Below are 15643 nucleotides of genomic sequence, written 5' to 3' on the forward strand. Positions count from 1 at the left end.
AAATGATAAATACACCTTCCCTGGAGGGTGGTTTGGTGTCTTAAATGAGCTAAGGTATGCAAGGTGCTTGGTACAAGTCATGTGCTAACTGATGTGAGTTCTCTAGTTTTCTTCTTACCCCTGCAGTCAGGGGAGCAACCTCTGTCTCCCTGATCATATCTGGGTCTCCCCACGACCACTGCATGGAGAATCTGCAGGTTGCTGAGTGACCCACATGTCTCAGCTCCTGGAAAGGATGACTTCTGTCCTGTGGCTGGCCCTGGCCTCCTACATTCTGACCCTGTCATCTACAGAGCAGCAAGGTGAGTACTCTGCTCACCTGGCATCTCAGATAACCCGTGATACCTGGAGAGGCAGCAGGGGAGAGCAGAAAATTGGTTCAGGGTCAGCAAGAAAACAGGGGCATGATAAAAACTCAAGGGAAACAAGATGAGAGAACCTGGAATCTAGTCACAATCTCTCAAAGAGCCAAATCAAAAATTCCCCCTCAAGGGCAGTGGGAGCCAATTAAAACCTCCTATGCCTGGATATGGTGGCAATCAGAGGGCTGGGGGTTCATGTGGATGTGAAGCTCCCAGTTGCTCTGTGCCTTGTTTTGGCAAGCATCTCTCTTTCCTCCAGATCAGTTTGCTCATCTGTAAAATGAAGAGACCAGGCTTAGTGATCTCTCTGTGGTCCTTCCAAAGATCCATGGATTGGGCATCTTAGATGCTTGTAGGAAGGATTCTCAGTCTTTGCACAAGGGTGAAAATTTCTGCTTACGTCCCTGTGGAGGGAGCTGGAGGCACTTAGCTCATGGCCTCCCTTGGGAAAATAGTGTGTGCAATAACCAGTCCAAGAATAATAAGTGCAGTGACTCCTTTCCTTAAAACAAACATGTACAAAAGCAAGGCTTGAAAATCTTTTTCCTAAAAAGTTCCTCTAATGTGATTCAGCTTTGTGGGGATGGACTGAGAGCCCCAGTAATCAGTGCATCAGCGCTGGGCACATGATCACCCATTAAATAGTTTAATACATCAAAAGAAAGGAAAGGAATGCGACCCTGGTAGAATGTACTTAAGTCATCATTGGGGCATTTCAGCATATCAGAAGTAGAGGAGAGAACTAGCTTGAACTACTAGGCTCCGGGTGCTGTGCTTGCCATTTTGCACCTAGTACCTCATTTAACCTTCTAACACTCCTTTAAAGGTTTATTCTCCCAAATGGGGCACGCATATCCTGAAATGAGGTTGCACGGCAAACTCTTAACTGCAGGGGCAAGAGTTCACTCCTTGGTTAGGAAACTAAGATCCCACATGCTTCAGGGAATAGCCAAAAAAAAAAAAAAAAAGAGAGAGAGAGAGAGAGAATTTTTGGTAGCTAAGCTATATGTACTTTTCTTCATGGGTATTAAACCATATAACTAATACATCATACCTATGGTATCACCAATACTATTCCTTAGGATGAAATGAATCTATAAAGAGAATCACTGAAAGAAACATATGAAATATATAATGACCTTGTTAATCACTCAATACAAAATAAAATACAAAATAAAAGGTTTTTAAAAAATTTAAAGAGTAAACTACAGACATCAGTGCATTTTATCTGTAAATATTTCAGCATGCAAATGATTAGTCTGAGTTCAATGTTGGTTTCACTTGCTTTTTTTTTTTTGAGATAAACTTAAAATACAATAAATGTACAAAATTTAAGTTATAAATAAAGAGAAAAAACACATGAGACAAATACAAGGACAGATGGACACCTGTGTGGCAACCATGACCTGAAGTATAGGAATGGATGATATTTGCGTTAGCTTACAGGTGGAATTTTGCAGAAGAGTCTCAGGGGAATTAAACCATCTGCCAAGGTCAGCCAGTCAGCAGGTGCAGAGCTGGATTTAAACCCAGACTGTCTGGCCTGTGACTTCCTTCACCCTCCACCCCACCCCTGCTTTACTTCTCCATATCTTCACACATCACAGTCCTTGAATCTGTTAAAAACCAGAGACCAGCAATAGGAAATGGCCCTATTAGACCCAGTGGTTCTCAATGGGGGTGGGGTGGTGATTTTGCTTTTCAGGGGACACTTGGCAATGTCTGGAAAGAACTTCAGGGAGGAGTACTCTTGGCATTTAGTGAGAAAACTCAAGGAAGCTGCTAAACATCCTACAGTGCACAGGACAGAGCCCATCCCCCAATATAATTATCCAGCCCAAACATCAGTAGTGCTGGGGCTGAGAAATCGTCATCTACTGATAAAGGAAAAATCTCTATGATATTCTAAATAATCAATGCAAGTGGAAAGAAAGCTGTACAGCATTAAACACATTAAAAAAAAACTATTTAAAATATATGCACAGAAAGGGTCTGAAAACTGTATGACAAATTTATGGTTACGTCTGGGAATGGAATGAGCTATGACAGGTGTCATTTCTACTTTATTCATTTTAATAACCTTTGAGTTTTCTCCCATGAGCCTATGCTACATTTACAATGAGAAAAACAAATACTGGCAGGCAGAACCACAGTGTGTGTTGGCTCAGGGGAGCCCTGCAACAATCCAGAGCCTGCATCACCACTCAGGCTCAGTATGAGTGACACCCTCTGAGGCTACGCAGAGAGTGTGGGGACTCTGATGTTCTTAATGCCTACAATATACCACACAAAGCCCTCATTATTATTCTGACCCCGAGGTGATGAAGGCTGATGTGCAACCAATGGGTCGTGTGCCTCTTGCCCACACCAGGTTCCCTAGCATTCCCAAAAGAGAGTGTGCTGGGCACGAAAACCCTGTAGGCCCCAGAGTCTGTTCCGTAAACCCGAGCATACCGTTATTCTCCAGGTTACAGAAACTCCACCAACAGCGGTTCCTATGAAGAGGACTTGGATTGCGGAGCCCCTGGCACCCCAGAGGCCCAGCTCTGTTTTGACCCCTGCCAGAATTACACCCTCCTGAATGAACCCTTTCGAAGCACAGAGAACACAGAGGATGTCCAAGGCTGTGACAGCGACAAACACGGCTGGTACCGATTTGTGGGGGACGGAGGAGTGAGGATGCCGGAGGACTGTGTCCCCACGTTCCGATGCCAGACGTCTGCACCCCTGTGGCTGAATGGCACCCATCCCGGCCTTGGGGAGGGCATCGTCAACCGCACCGCCTGTGCCCACTGGAGTGGCAACTGCTGCCTCTGGAAGACAGAGGTGCTGGTGAAGGCCTGCCCGGGCCCATACCACGTGTACCGGTTGGAGGGCACCCCTCAATGTAGTCTGAGATACTGCACAGGTGAGCGGGGCAGGGCAACCCGGTGAAGTGCCCAGGGTCAGTAGAGTGGGTGCAGCGGGTCAGGAGGAGACTGAACAGAACAGCCTCAGTTCAGCGCCAGCAGTGGGCACAGACAGGTTAAGCAATTCTCCCAATATCACAGAGCTGGAATGTGGCAGAGCCAGTTTGAACCTAGCATCCCAGCTCGACGATCCAAATGCTACCCCCACCCCCACGAGGTCTACATGTGAACTGAAAGAATTCAGGCATGGAAAGTTCTGGGAATAGCATTTGCCCTGTAGTAAAAGCACCAAGATGGCAGCTCCAAGGTTCTCACCCCACCGGATCGGGAGTTGGGAAATTCAAGTTCGAGGCCTGATGATTCCACCAAATATGGCACAACCCTTCCCTTGTCAAACATGGCGCCTCTTCTGTAGAATAAGGTTGGCCTTGGTGGCCTCAAGTCCACCCTGCTGTGCACCCTAATCCTCTTCCTCCACGCCTCACCCCAGACCCTGCCACCTCGGAGCACAAGTGTGACAGGACCTGCCGCCCCGAGGAGGAGTGTCGCCTCGTCAGTGGCACCTGGGGCTGCTTCTGCAGACAGGACCTCAACGTCTCCGGTGAGCACCGAGGCTGTGCTGACTCAGCGGGCAGGGCAGGAGGGAGGGAGCTCCAGAAGGTCAGGACTAGGTGTGGACCACAGTCAGTGGTGATGGAACCGAGGTCAGTGGAAGAGACGTGCAAAGCCAGCGAGTTTGCAAGGATGGGGCCAAGGGTCAGACACATTTCCGGGTCAGCCACTGGACTGTGGCCTTGGGAATGGGTGGGCTTGACTCATGAGCGACAAAGATACTGAGGATGAGGACTCTGCCAGTGTTGGAAGTTGTGTTCAGGTGTTGGCATGGTCTCCACGTGAGGAACAAGGGCAGACTCCTGGGTCAGTCTTGGATTTGTTGGGTGGGGTCTGGGACCTGGGACCAGCTGCTTACCCTCTCTGAACCTGAACATCCTTATCTGCAAAATGTGGGTGAGATAATAATAATAAAACAAAACCCACAAAGCAGGGCTTTGATGAGAATTCAATAAGACCAGTCCAAATGGGCAGGCTCTGGAGGTGATGTTCTTGTCATCCCAGCAGGTAAGCAAGCACAGGCAGGTAACCCATGGCTACAGATGAGCCCTAAGCCCTGGGTGGGAGTTGGAGGAGCTTCCCAGTGAGAAGATCTCCTTCCCTCCTAGACTCTAACGAGAGCCTTTAATTCTTGCTTTGGGCACAAGCCCGCTTTCCTCTGTGTATACTCCTCACCCCTGTGGAGGAGAGAGCGTTCTATGTTGAGGGACAAGAAGGAGCTTGAGGTCCCTATCTGTGGTGGCAAGCGTGTCCTTCTACTCCACATGCAGGGAGAGCACCTTTCACATGGGAGAATCATTTCCTGTTTTCAGGGAAACAGAGAGGTATGTCAGAGCATGGCTCTTGCATTAGCTGCAACTTAAGTAACTTTAATTCAAAATAATCAATACACCATTTGGCATATTTGGGGATGATCTGCTCTGGGTCCCAGGAGGGACCAGACATGAGAGCCTTCGCCAAGCCTGCAGACAGCATGCTTGGAAATCTTGGACGGGGGCATCTTGGCCAGCCTCACCTACCGCAAGCCTGAGTGTAAATCCCACGTGGGCCTCAGGCCCCTTTAGTCTCCCCAGACTCCTGGTGGGCAAGAAGGTTTGCCAAAGGGCACAATATGTGAACTCTACCCTCTCCTTCCAGACCCCTATCCACTCTACCTGCCTTCCTCTCGACTTTCCAGATGTACACAGTTTGCAGCCTCAGCTGGACTGTGGAGACAAGGAGATCAAAGTGTCACTGGACAAGTGTCTGCTGGGAAGCCTGGGTTTTGGAGATGAGGTCCACGCCTACCTGCGGGACGGGAACTGGAACTGCAGCAGCCTCAGGCAGAGTGAAGAGAACTGGATATCCGTGACCGATCCCACCCAGGCTGGTGCCTGCGGAAACATTCTGGAGGTGAGTGATGTTTATACCCCTGCTGCCAGAGTGCAGGAGCTGGGCAGGCGAGGTGTAACTCAGTAACTATGAGTCCTTGGACAAGTAACTTAGCCTCCATGGACCTCTCAGGGCATGTGAGATTACACATGTTGGTCCAGGAGGCAGCTTAGAATAGGCTTGATGCTTAAGCTTAGTAAATGAAACCTATGATTATGATTCTTTCACTTAGCGATAATGTGGGAGGGGTTCACAAAGGAGCAAGCGTGGCAGTTCCTGACTGTTCCCAAGAGTCAACAGTTTATTGATCTAGTTTTCGATCTGGGATCCTCATTCCCCTTCCAATAAAGCGCCAGTGCCACTCGGGGAGGAGACCCATTGCCTCCGTGAGATCAGAGGACAGGGTTGTCCGCTTGATTGACAGCATCAACTCTGGAGTCACACAGACCTGAATCCCAGATACACTTGTACCTGCATCCATGTCGACGTATATGTGGTCTTGTTTTTATGCCAAAGAGAAACCAGACCCATGCCATCTACAAAAACACCCTCTCCTTAGTCAACGATTTCATCATCAGAGACACCATCCTCAGCATCAACTTCCAGTGTGCCTACCCACTGGACATGAAAGTGAGCCTTCAAACGGCCCTGCAGCCCATTGTAAGGTATGGCACTGATCTTTACCCTTTGACCTATAACCCTGACTGACTTCACGCACATTTTATCATGTCCACAGGATGCTACCCACCGCCCCCAGGAACTTCCATTCATTCCACAAATATTTGTTGATTATGTATTAGGATGTTCAGCATGAACAAAGCAGGCATAGAATATTTTGTGGATATTGAAGATTATTACTATGAAGCAATGCAACGACATGAAACAGTGTTAATTAAATAAGCTGAGGAACAGAAGAGCATGACAATTTCATTTATCTTGAGGTAGAAAGGCATTAAACAACTCATTATATCAAAAATTATTTACAGGTGCAATGCAGGCAATGTAGGGGAGGCACAGGGTGCTGTGGGAGCAGGAACAAGGGTCCCTGACCTAATCTTGGCTGGGGGGGAAAGCTGGGGGCAGGAAAGCTTCCCTGCACATGTGGGATTTAAGCCAGACCAGATTTGATTGGATAAACTCATCAGATATAGAACCAAATAGAAATTTGGGTGGAATTCAATTAGGGCAGGGGGTCTGGTCATTTGTTCACTGCTATCTAAGTGTGCCTGGAATGGTCCCTGCTGAAGGAATTCCTTGGCATTCCTAGATGTGCTTAGGAGACTTTCTGAGGTATTCGAAATCCAGAGTACCTGTCCCCATTACCTTTTTGCCTCCTGGGTTCGCAGAATGGCATAATCAGGATTAGAAATTTTATAGTTCCATTTCTAGTTTTCAGTCCGTAATGCGTTGGGGCCCAAGGTTCATAAAAATATAAATATTCAAGCTATTTTATTTGTCTTGTTAAAATTGATGTTAAAATTATGGGATAGAGGGAAGAGGTGTGCTGCTAAAAATTGTGAGCCCACAGAACTGGTCCCAAGCCCAGTTGTGCAGGTGAGAAGACGGAGGTGCTTTTTGAGTGAAGGAGGTATGTGTGCTCTCTGATGCAGGGAGGACTGGTAGGAAACCTGAAGTCAGACATCTGTTGAGTTGAATGCCTAGAAGATAGTAGATACTTGATATAAGGAAATGACTAGTTCATTTAGGAATCAAAGGTGCGCCTCTGGCTTCATAATCTTACACAGGTGTGGGACTCGATTTTGTTCTCACTGTTCAAAACCTCACTCTTGTGGTTTTTGTGCTCTCAGTTCCCTGAACATCAGTATGGAAGGGGAGGGAGAGTTCACTGTCAGGATGGCCCTCTTTCAAGACAAGGACTACAGGTCTCCTTATGAAGGGACTGCAGTCACGCTGTCTGTTGAATCCATGCTCTATGTGGGCGCCATCTTGGAGAGAGGGGACACGTCCCGATTTAACCTGGTGTTGAAGAACTGCTATGCCACACCCACTGAAGACAAGACTGACCCTGTGAAATACTTCATCATCAGGAACAGGTACTGGACAGTCTGGGGTTATCCTTCGGCCTAAATGAGGTGGGGTAGAGAACAATGATCAGCTCATCCCTGCCTGGTGGTTGTGTCAATTGGCTTGCCTCTTTTGGAAAACAATTTAGTATGACATGACCATACCCTTTGACTCAGAAATATCACTCCTGAAATTGTGGCCTTAAAAGATTAATGCAAAATAGATGGGCAAGGTAAAGAAATGCCAGTCATTTTTCAATTCAGTATCTTTTATCATTTTGGAAGTAGGTTCATAGATCAAAGGGGACTTTTATACTGATGTTAACACTGACTACACAACATGAAAACAAAATATGGGACAAAATATGATTGAATTGTTAACTGGCAAAAACAAAGGAAAATGCATATCTATAGATCATGATTCAAACTGTAGTTAAAATACCAGTTAATATTTAGCATAGAGTTTAGGTGTGTACCAAGCACTGTGCTAAGCAGAATACAAGGATTATCTCATTAAATGTTCACATCAATCCTAGGAAGTACATATTCCTGTCCCTACTTTATAGAAAATAAAACTGAGGTTCAGTAAAGTTAAGTAATCAGCTCACAATCATTTAGTTAGAAAGTGGGTTGGGTTGGAATTTGAAATCAGTCTGTCTCATTCTGGGGACTGTAGGCCCTTAAATTTAAACCATGTGAGTTTATTGGTCACATTGTGGAGAAAACCTGGAGGAATAAAAATCTATGCTATAGGTTGGAATGAACCATGGTGGGGGGTGAGGGGGCTCTTTAATTCTCTCCAATGCTGTTTTTACGCTGGATGCAGATTAGAAATGCAGTAAGAGCCTCAGACCCCCTGAGTTTTCCTAGAAGTTAGACCCTTGTCCCTGTCACCCTCCCAGCTGCCCAAATCAACGTGATTCCACTATCTCCGTGGAAGAGAATGGGGTGTCAGCAGAAAGCCGGTTCTCAGTTCAGATGTTCATGTTTGCTGGAAATTATGACCTAGTTTTCCTGCACTGTGAGGTTTCTCTCTGTGATTTCATTAAAGAAGAGTGCCAACCGGTGAGTATCTCTTTGGACTAAACTATTCAGTGCCTGACATGGGGCCTGGTACCTCCATACATGTTTATCGGAATTATGTATGGATTGAAAGAGGGGAGGGTGGGAAGGAGAGAAGAAGGGAGAAAGGGAGAGAAAGAAAATCAGATAGATGATGAGATGGAAAGATGGATGGATGGATGAATTAATGGAAGGGAGGGAAGGAGAAACAGAGAAAAAGAGGGAAGAAAGGATGAATAGATGTAACTTAAGTCTCCAAAAGCCCATGTGTCAGCAATTATAGTATCCCCAGGAAGCATATTAGATGAAAGAGCCTGTCTACTATGTTTCCTTGCTACAGAACATTTTAAATGATTTTACTAATAGTTGACTTCTTTCAGTGCTTACTGTGTCAGTTCAATCCAGTTCAGTTGCTCAGTCATGTCCGACTCTTTGCAACCCCATGGACTGCAGCACACCAGGCCTCCCTGTCCATCACCAACTCCCAGAGCTTGCTCAAACTCATGTCCATCGAGTTGGTGGTGCCATCCAACCATCTCATCCTCTGTCATCCCCTTCTCTTCCCACCTTCAATCTTTCCCAGCATCAGGGTCTTTTCTAATGAGTCAGTTTTTTGCATTAGGTGGCCAAAGTATTGGGGTTTCAGCTTCAGCATCAGTCCTTCCAATGAATATTCAAGACTGATTTCCTTTAGGATGGACTGGTTGGATCTCTTTGCAGTCCAAGGGACTCTCAAGAGTCTTCTCCAACACCACGGTTCAAAAGCATCAATTCTTCTGTGCTTTCTTTACAGTCCAACTCTCACATCCATACATGACTACTGGAAAAACCATAGCTTTGACTAGATGGACCTTTATTGACAAAGTAATGTCTCTGCTTTTTAATATACTGTCTAGGTTGGTCATAACTTTTCTTCTAAGGAGCAAACGCCTTTTAATTTCGTGGCTACAGTCACCATCTGCAGTGATTTTGGAGGCCAAGAAAATAAAGTCTGTCACTGTTTTCATTGTTTCCCCATCTATTTGCCATGAAATGATGGGACCGGATGCCATGATCTTGGTTTTTTGAATGTTGAGTTTTAAGCCTGTGTCAAGCACCATTCTAAAACTTTTATATGCCTTATCCAATTTAATTCTCACAGCACACTTTAAAGTAGATTCTTTTATTAACCACATCTTACAGGTGAAGAAACTGAGCTCAGAGAGGTTACTTGCCTAAGGGCCACAGAGCTAGAAAGTACCAGGGCTGAGTATGCCCTGGCTGAGGAGTGACTTACATGCCCATGCTCTTAACCCAGATTCAACACTGCCTACTAAGAGCTGGCATTTCTTGAGTGCTTGCTGTGTGCCTGTGTGTTGCACACATATTTCCTTTTAACCTTCACAGCCTAGAAGATATGATTTAATAATAGTAGACAGGTGTCATCATTTATCCCAAGTTAGACAACTGAAAGAAAAGAGAGGAGATGCAAACCCAAGTTCATTTGACATGACTGAGAATTCTCTAGATTGAGAAAACCACAGCATCAGAGTCAGGATCATATTGTGCGTGGGGGCCCATTCCTGGGCCAGAGCTCCTCAAGGCAGGAGCAATTTGGATAGGAACATGCCTTTACACTTTGATATAATGAGAATTCTCCATCCCCACAGTCTTGCTCAAGAAGTCAACTCCGCAGTGAAGGAGTGGCTATCGACCCAGCCCGAGTTCTAGACCTGGGACCCATCACTCGAAAAGGTAAGAAGTAGCCAAGTCCTGGTGATAGCTCCAGCTGGCCAAGTGCTGACAGTTAACCTCAGGAGCCTGGGGTCACCAACTTAACAGCCCAGGTCCTTTTCTGCTTCCTCAGGAAACCCAGTGGTAAGTGCATCTTTGCAGGAGATGTTTTGGGTAATGATAGTAGCATTTGCACTTGTGCTGGGCTTCCTATGTACTAGAGATCAGGCTAAAGTCTCAGAACCCACTGACTCAATCCTCCCCAACTGCATCCGTTTTACAGGTGAGAAACTGAAGCTCAGAGAGATTAAGTGACTCCCCAAGATCACCTACTCATGAGCAGCTGGAGTTAGCATTGAAGCCAGCTCAGGCTGATTCCCAAGCACGTGTGTTTTGTCTTTTCCCTCCTTCCAGGAGCTCATAACCCAATCCCTTTGAGATGAGGTCTAAGTGCTAAACCAGCTTAGGTTTCTAGAGAATGACCATGTTTCTCACAATCCAGTTATGGTGTTCTGGGGCATGATGTAGGAGAAGCTTTCCAAACACTCCTTAGATTTTCCTAAGTCTATCCCGCAGGCTAGCAGTTCTCTCATAGCTTTTACTTGCACTGAATTGACAGAATCAAGAAGTCAAAAAACTTCAAGCATTTTTTCTGTCCTAGAGAAATTAAGGTGCAGTAACATTAATAATGGGTTTCCCAGGTGGCCTGGAAAATCCCATGGACGGAGGAGCCTGGTGGGCTGCAGTCCATGGGTTCGCTAAGAGGCGGACATGAGTGAGCGACTTCATTCTCACTTCTCACTTTCATGCATTGGAGAAGGACATGGCAACCCACTCCAGTGTTCTTGCCTGGAGAAGCCCAGGGACAGCGGAGCCTGGTGGGCTGCCATCTATGGGGTCACACAGAGTCGGACACAACTGAAGCAACTTAGCAGCAGCAGGTGGCCCTAGTGGGAAAGAACCCACCTGCCAATGCAGGAGACATAAAAGACTCTGGTTCCATTCCTATAACCGGAAGATCCCCTGGAGGAGGGCATGGCAACCCACTCCAGTATTCTTGCCTGGAGACTCCCATGGACAGAGGAGCTTGGTGGGCTACAGTCCATAGGGTTGCAAAGAGTCAGACATGACTGAAGCGACTTAGCATGCATGCAACAATAATATTAATAATAGTAACAATAATAATACCTCCTGCCTGGCACCATATTTATATGCATTATCCCATGGAATGTTCACAATAGTCTAGGGACATAAGCAGTATTACCGCTATCATTCTCCAGATAAGTAAACTGAGGCTGTCTCATGAAGAAGACCCTGCCTCTAGTTATCTTGTTCTTTTATTGAATCTTCCACTAGAAGCTCATGTGTTGTCACAGAGTACATTGGGGAGGAGGGAAGAGGGATTGAGAACTCCACTTTGCAATCAGGTAGACTGGGGTTCGAATTGAAACTCTTCCACTTATTAGCAGACATTGCTGAGCCTCAGTCTTCTCATCTGTCAAATGGGGATGAGAACACTCTTCACAAATCTCTCAGGAGGATTAAGTTTCAAATGCATGAAATGTGTTTAGAAAGGTACTTGCTAAATAATAGATGTTTCCACAATGTGGATTGCCAGTGACTGTGATGACCAGGTCCAGGAGGTCTTGGAGCAACTCTGGCTACAGTGCCACAGCCAGTGGAGCATGACTGTGGAAATCCTCACCTTCTGATCTTGTCTCTAGGTGCCCAGCCTCTTGGTGTCATGAGTGGAACACCCAACACTGCAGGTACATTATTTTCTCTTGCCTTTCCCACAGCCCTCCCAACTCTCCTTCGTTTTAATTCAGTGCATATTTATTTAGTCTCCTCTATGTGACAGGCCCCATGAACTGTGCCGAGATCTGTGAACCCTGAAATGAATCAAACCCTAGACTGGCTCTAGAGATGCTCACAGTGCAGCAGGAGGGCCATCATTAGACAAAAAAATGTTTATTGAGCACCAGCTGGGGTTAGGCATTGTTATTGGCACTAAGGTTATAATGGTGAATGGTACAGGTCAGGTGCCTGCCCTAATGGAGATTGTGTTCCAGTTTCAAAATAGATGATAAAAAAGCTCACAAGGCAATTTAGAAATAGAAGAGAATAATGTGATAGAAAATTATCAGCATGGGTAATACTGCCTTCAATAATGCAGAAGTTTATTTCTCTCACACACAAATGAAGTCAATAAGACAAGCAATCCAGGACTAACAGGCCAGTATCATGAGGTCATCAAGAATCCAGACTGTCTTCTTGGGTGGGGGAAGGCTAGCTCCTAATAAAGAGAGCAAGGCTCTGAAGGCATTGGTTCAAGGCTATCAGAAGAACCACAATCCTTAGGAGCCTCTATCCAGATGATTTCACCCCATGTTCCTCAGTCCCCAGGTTTTTCCAACCAGGGCTCTGACATTATTGCAAAGCTGCCCAAACAGAGCATTCAACCTTCTTTTAAACCTGGCAACTACCATGATTCCAAATTTGCTCCTTAGGGGTATCCACTCTTCTAATGCTGGAGATAAGGGCCTCTTACAAGTTACCTACCAAAGAGACACTCCAGCTCTTTCACTTGGCCCTAACTATTAAAACCCCTTCATTTCTCACTTTTCTGCAATAGGGCATTACTATGGACAGGGAGGCCTGGCGTGCTGTGATTCATGGGGTCTCAAAGAGTTGGACACGACTGAGCGACTGAACTGAACGACTGAACTGACCTGACTGATAAAGCAGTAATCATTAACCAAGTCCATTTCCCCTGTACTTAAAGGCCTGAATCATTGCACTGGACAGAGGATTCCCCTCCTCAATAGTAACTTTCTCTTGGGTCACTAACTGAAGAAATTTTTTTAGCAATTATTTTGCTACCTTATGATGGGAACTACCCATGCCACACAGATTGTGTTCTAAAAAAAAAAAAAAAAAGAATCCAGGCTCCTTCCATCTCACCCCTCTACCATGTTTAGGATGTTACCATCATATTCATGGTCCAAGATGGCAGACAGAACACCAATCTTTATATCTAGGCCAGGATGGAGGGAACTTGGAAGAAGTCCATGACTTTTAAGGAACAATCCTGGAAGCTGACACCTTATATCTTCACTTACGTCTCATTGATCAGTGCTGAATCACATGGCCACATCTGGCTGCAAAGGAAGTTGGGAAATACAGTCTTGATCCTGGATGGTCACACACCCAACCAATGTTTGATGGATCTGTTAACAAGATAGGAAGGAAGAATGAATATCAGAATGGATAGTCAGAAAATTTTTTGAAGGAGGTAATATTTGAACTAAATGAGAAAAAGGAGCCAGGTATGCAAATATTAGCAGAACAAGCCCTGTAGGAAAAATGAACAACAATTGTGAAATTAAATACTCATATAAGCAAATAAATCACAAGCAAGCAGATAGTGCAGAAGAGTAATTAATTGTATTGAATAAGATCAGAAGAGAATTTCAGCTGATGTTAACATCTGAATGTGGTTTTGATGAATGAATGGAGTTCTTTAGGGAGACAAATCTAAGAAACATATTTTGGTCCAAAGGGAAAGCAATGCTATTAAGATTTCACTCTCCCCCAAAATAGCCTATACTGGTGAACCCAGACATTAAAGAGTTCTACCCATCCTCAAATCTCCAACTAGATAACAGTCTAAATGTTTCCAAATAACCTCAGTGCTAACATTCAGACAATGCTCGGAAAAGCAATACTCATCAGAGAGGGTGGTTAGAGCTCAGACTGCAAGCAGCTTGAGAGCAGGGACCTCAATCTCATTAATTTCTTCCAGTCCTTCAGGTTAGCATAGTGCCTGGAACCACCTGGCTTCTCAATGGACTTTTCTAAATTGACCAGTGGGTACTGGTTTCTGGAGACTTTTGAAAACAGAGGAATCACTCCAACATGACGCGGTGGCAGACTACTGCAAGAGTGCACCTATGGGTTTCATAGTTTGCTCTCTCCCACAGCCATTTATGACGTTTTTAGAATTAACTGAACATCAACCTACGTTTCATAATTATAAACTGGTTGTCATATAATGATATGTATCTGAAAATTGTGATATTCTTCTCCCTCTCCCTCCTAAGGACATCAGAAAGTTATTTAGAAATTTAGGGCTTGAGGAGCCCATATAATCTGGTGTTGGGTAGAAGGAGCTTGCACATGCCTCTCCAAGATCCTTTAATATGAGACAGCTATGATCCAGGAGACAAGCCCTTCTTTAACCCTGAGTATACAGTAACGTTCAGAAGAGATATGATTCCAACCTCCCAGATCTTAGAGTCCGATTTTCAAAACCAATACTTACATGGTGTTTACCATGTGTCAGGCACTGTTCTAAATGCTTGCTATGAGTTCACTCACTCGCCTTACAAAAATTTCATGCAGTAATAGCTGTTAGTAATGATCCTATTTTGCACACAGGGACATTCAGGCACAGACAGGTTCAATAACTCACCTGGGCCTGTATAGCTAGTTGCAGAGCTAGAATTCTAAACTAAGTAGTCAGGCTTCAGAGGTAATGCTTTTTTAACCTCTTTCTGCCTTCAGTGTCTTTCTGCCTCTTCACTATCAGAGTGAGTAATGCTAGCTACTGTGACAAGTGATGCACAGCTTTCCATGCTTTTATACAACAGTTTATTTCCCATAAAATCACTGGAAGATGCAGCTCAGTGCCCTTTACAGTCATTATTAGAAACTGGAGTTCTTGCCTTCTGGTAAATTCTGGCAACTCTGCTGTCCCCTGAAAGTCCTCTCTTGGAGGCTCTGCATCTGGTCCCTAGATGCTGGATGAGGGAGCATGGAAAATTATGTAGGAGGCTTTAAGAACCAGGCCTAAAAGTGGCACATGTGACTTCTACCCACATTCTATTGGTCAGATCCAGTCATATGGCCCTACCTACTGCAATGCACGGGGGGGGGGGGGGGGGGGGGGGGGAAGTAACTTCCTATGTGCCCACAGGGAATTGCAGTGTTTGGTGGTGGTGAGTCAGCTTTGCCTCTACGACATGGCCCTTTGCCACCTCCCAGGGGCAGAAAGCTAAAATAGATATTAAGGATACTCTGTATTTGTCATCCTTGTCCAGCAGAAGATAGAGATGCCACCTCACGTTGGCTGCTGAGTTCCAGAGCCCAGCACCCGACAGTCCTCTCTTGTGTTTCAGGATTCCTGGTGGCCTGGCCCATGGTTCTCCTGCCTGTCCTCCTGGCTGGGCTGTTCTGAGAGCTCGGCTGGGCATCTGGCCTTGAAGCTTGTGTTCTTCCCTCTGGCGATGGCTTCCAGTCACCCTGCAGCTCTGCTGGTTCTGTCTTCAAACAAATCATGTTGTCTCCAGGCCTGACTAGTTCTGGAGAAAAAGAAGAGCTTTCCCTTGTTTAACACTCTCAGTCCTTTGTATTCCTCTTTTTCTCATGGTGGGGGCTCTGACACCTGGCCTGGACTGACTTTTCTCATTCATTAGCAGGCTCTTGAAAGCAAACTTGCTAGGTGTTTGTGTGTCTACAAGTATAACACATGTTCATAGCTTCAGGGAAGAGGGGCTATGTCAATGAGGGGAAGGAGCAGGGGCAGAGC

General features: G+C 45.5%; 1 protein-coding gene across 3 annotated transcripts; it reads left to right on the forward strand.

The window, feature by feature from the left end:
• The first annotated feature begins 214 nt into the window (after positions 1-214).
• On the forward strand, positions 215-15292 carry GP2 (glycoprotein 2). 3 transcript variants are annotated; one of them, XM_068968136.1, is made up of 10 exons: positions 215-302; positions 2830-3279; positions 3762-3872; positions 5061-5275; positions 5771-5919; positions 7063-7308; positions 8181-8343; positions 9990-10074; positions 11778-11822; positions 15234-15292. In XM_068968136.1, exons 1-10 carry the CDS (start codon positions 215-217, stop codon positions 15290-15292), a joined length of 1611 nt encoding a protein of 536 aa, XP_068824237.1. The 3 variants fall into 3 exon arrangements, with proteins under 3 accessions (XP_068824237.1, XP_068824238.1, XP_068824239.1); XM_068968137.1 differs by having other exon boundaries at positions 2830-3270; XM_068968138.1 differs by lacking the exon at positions 2830-3279.
• The last annotated feature ends 351 nt before the right edge of the window (positions 15293-15643 follow it).

This window comes from Capricornis sumatraensis, chromosome 3 (assembly GCF_032405125.1).
Source record: "Capricornis sumatraensis isolate serow.1 chromosome 3, serow.2, whole genome shotgun sequence".
In the NCBI taxonomy this organism is placed as follows: Eukaryota; Metazoa; Chordata; class Mammalia; order Artiodactyla; family Bovidae; genus Capricornis; species Capricornis sumatraensis.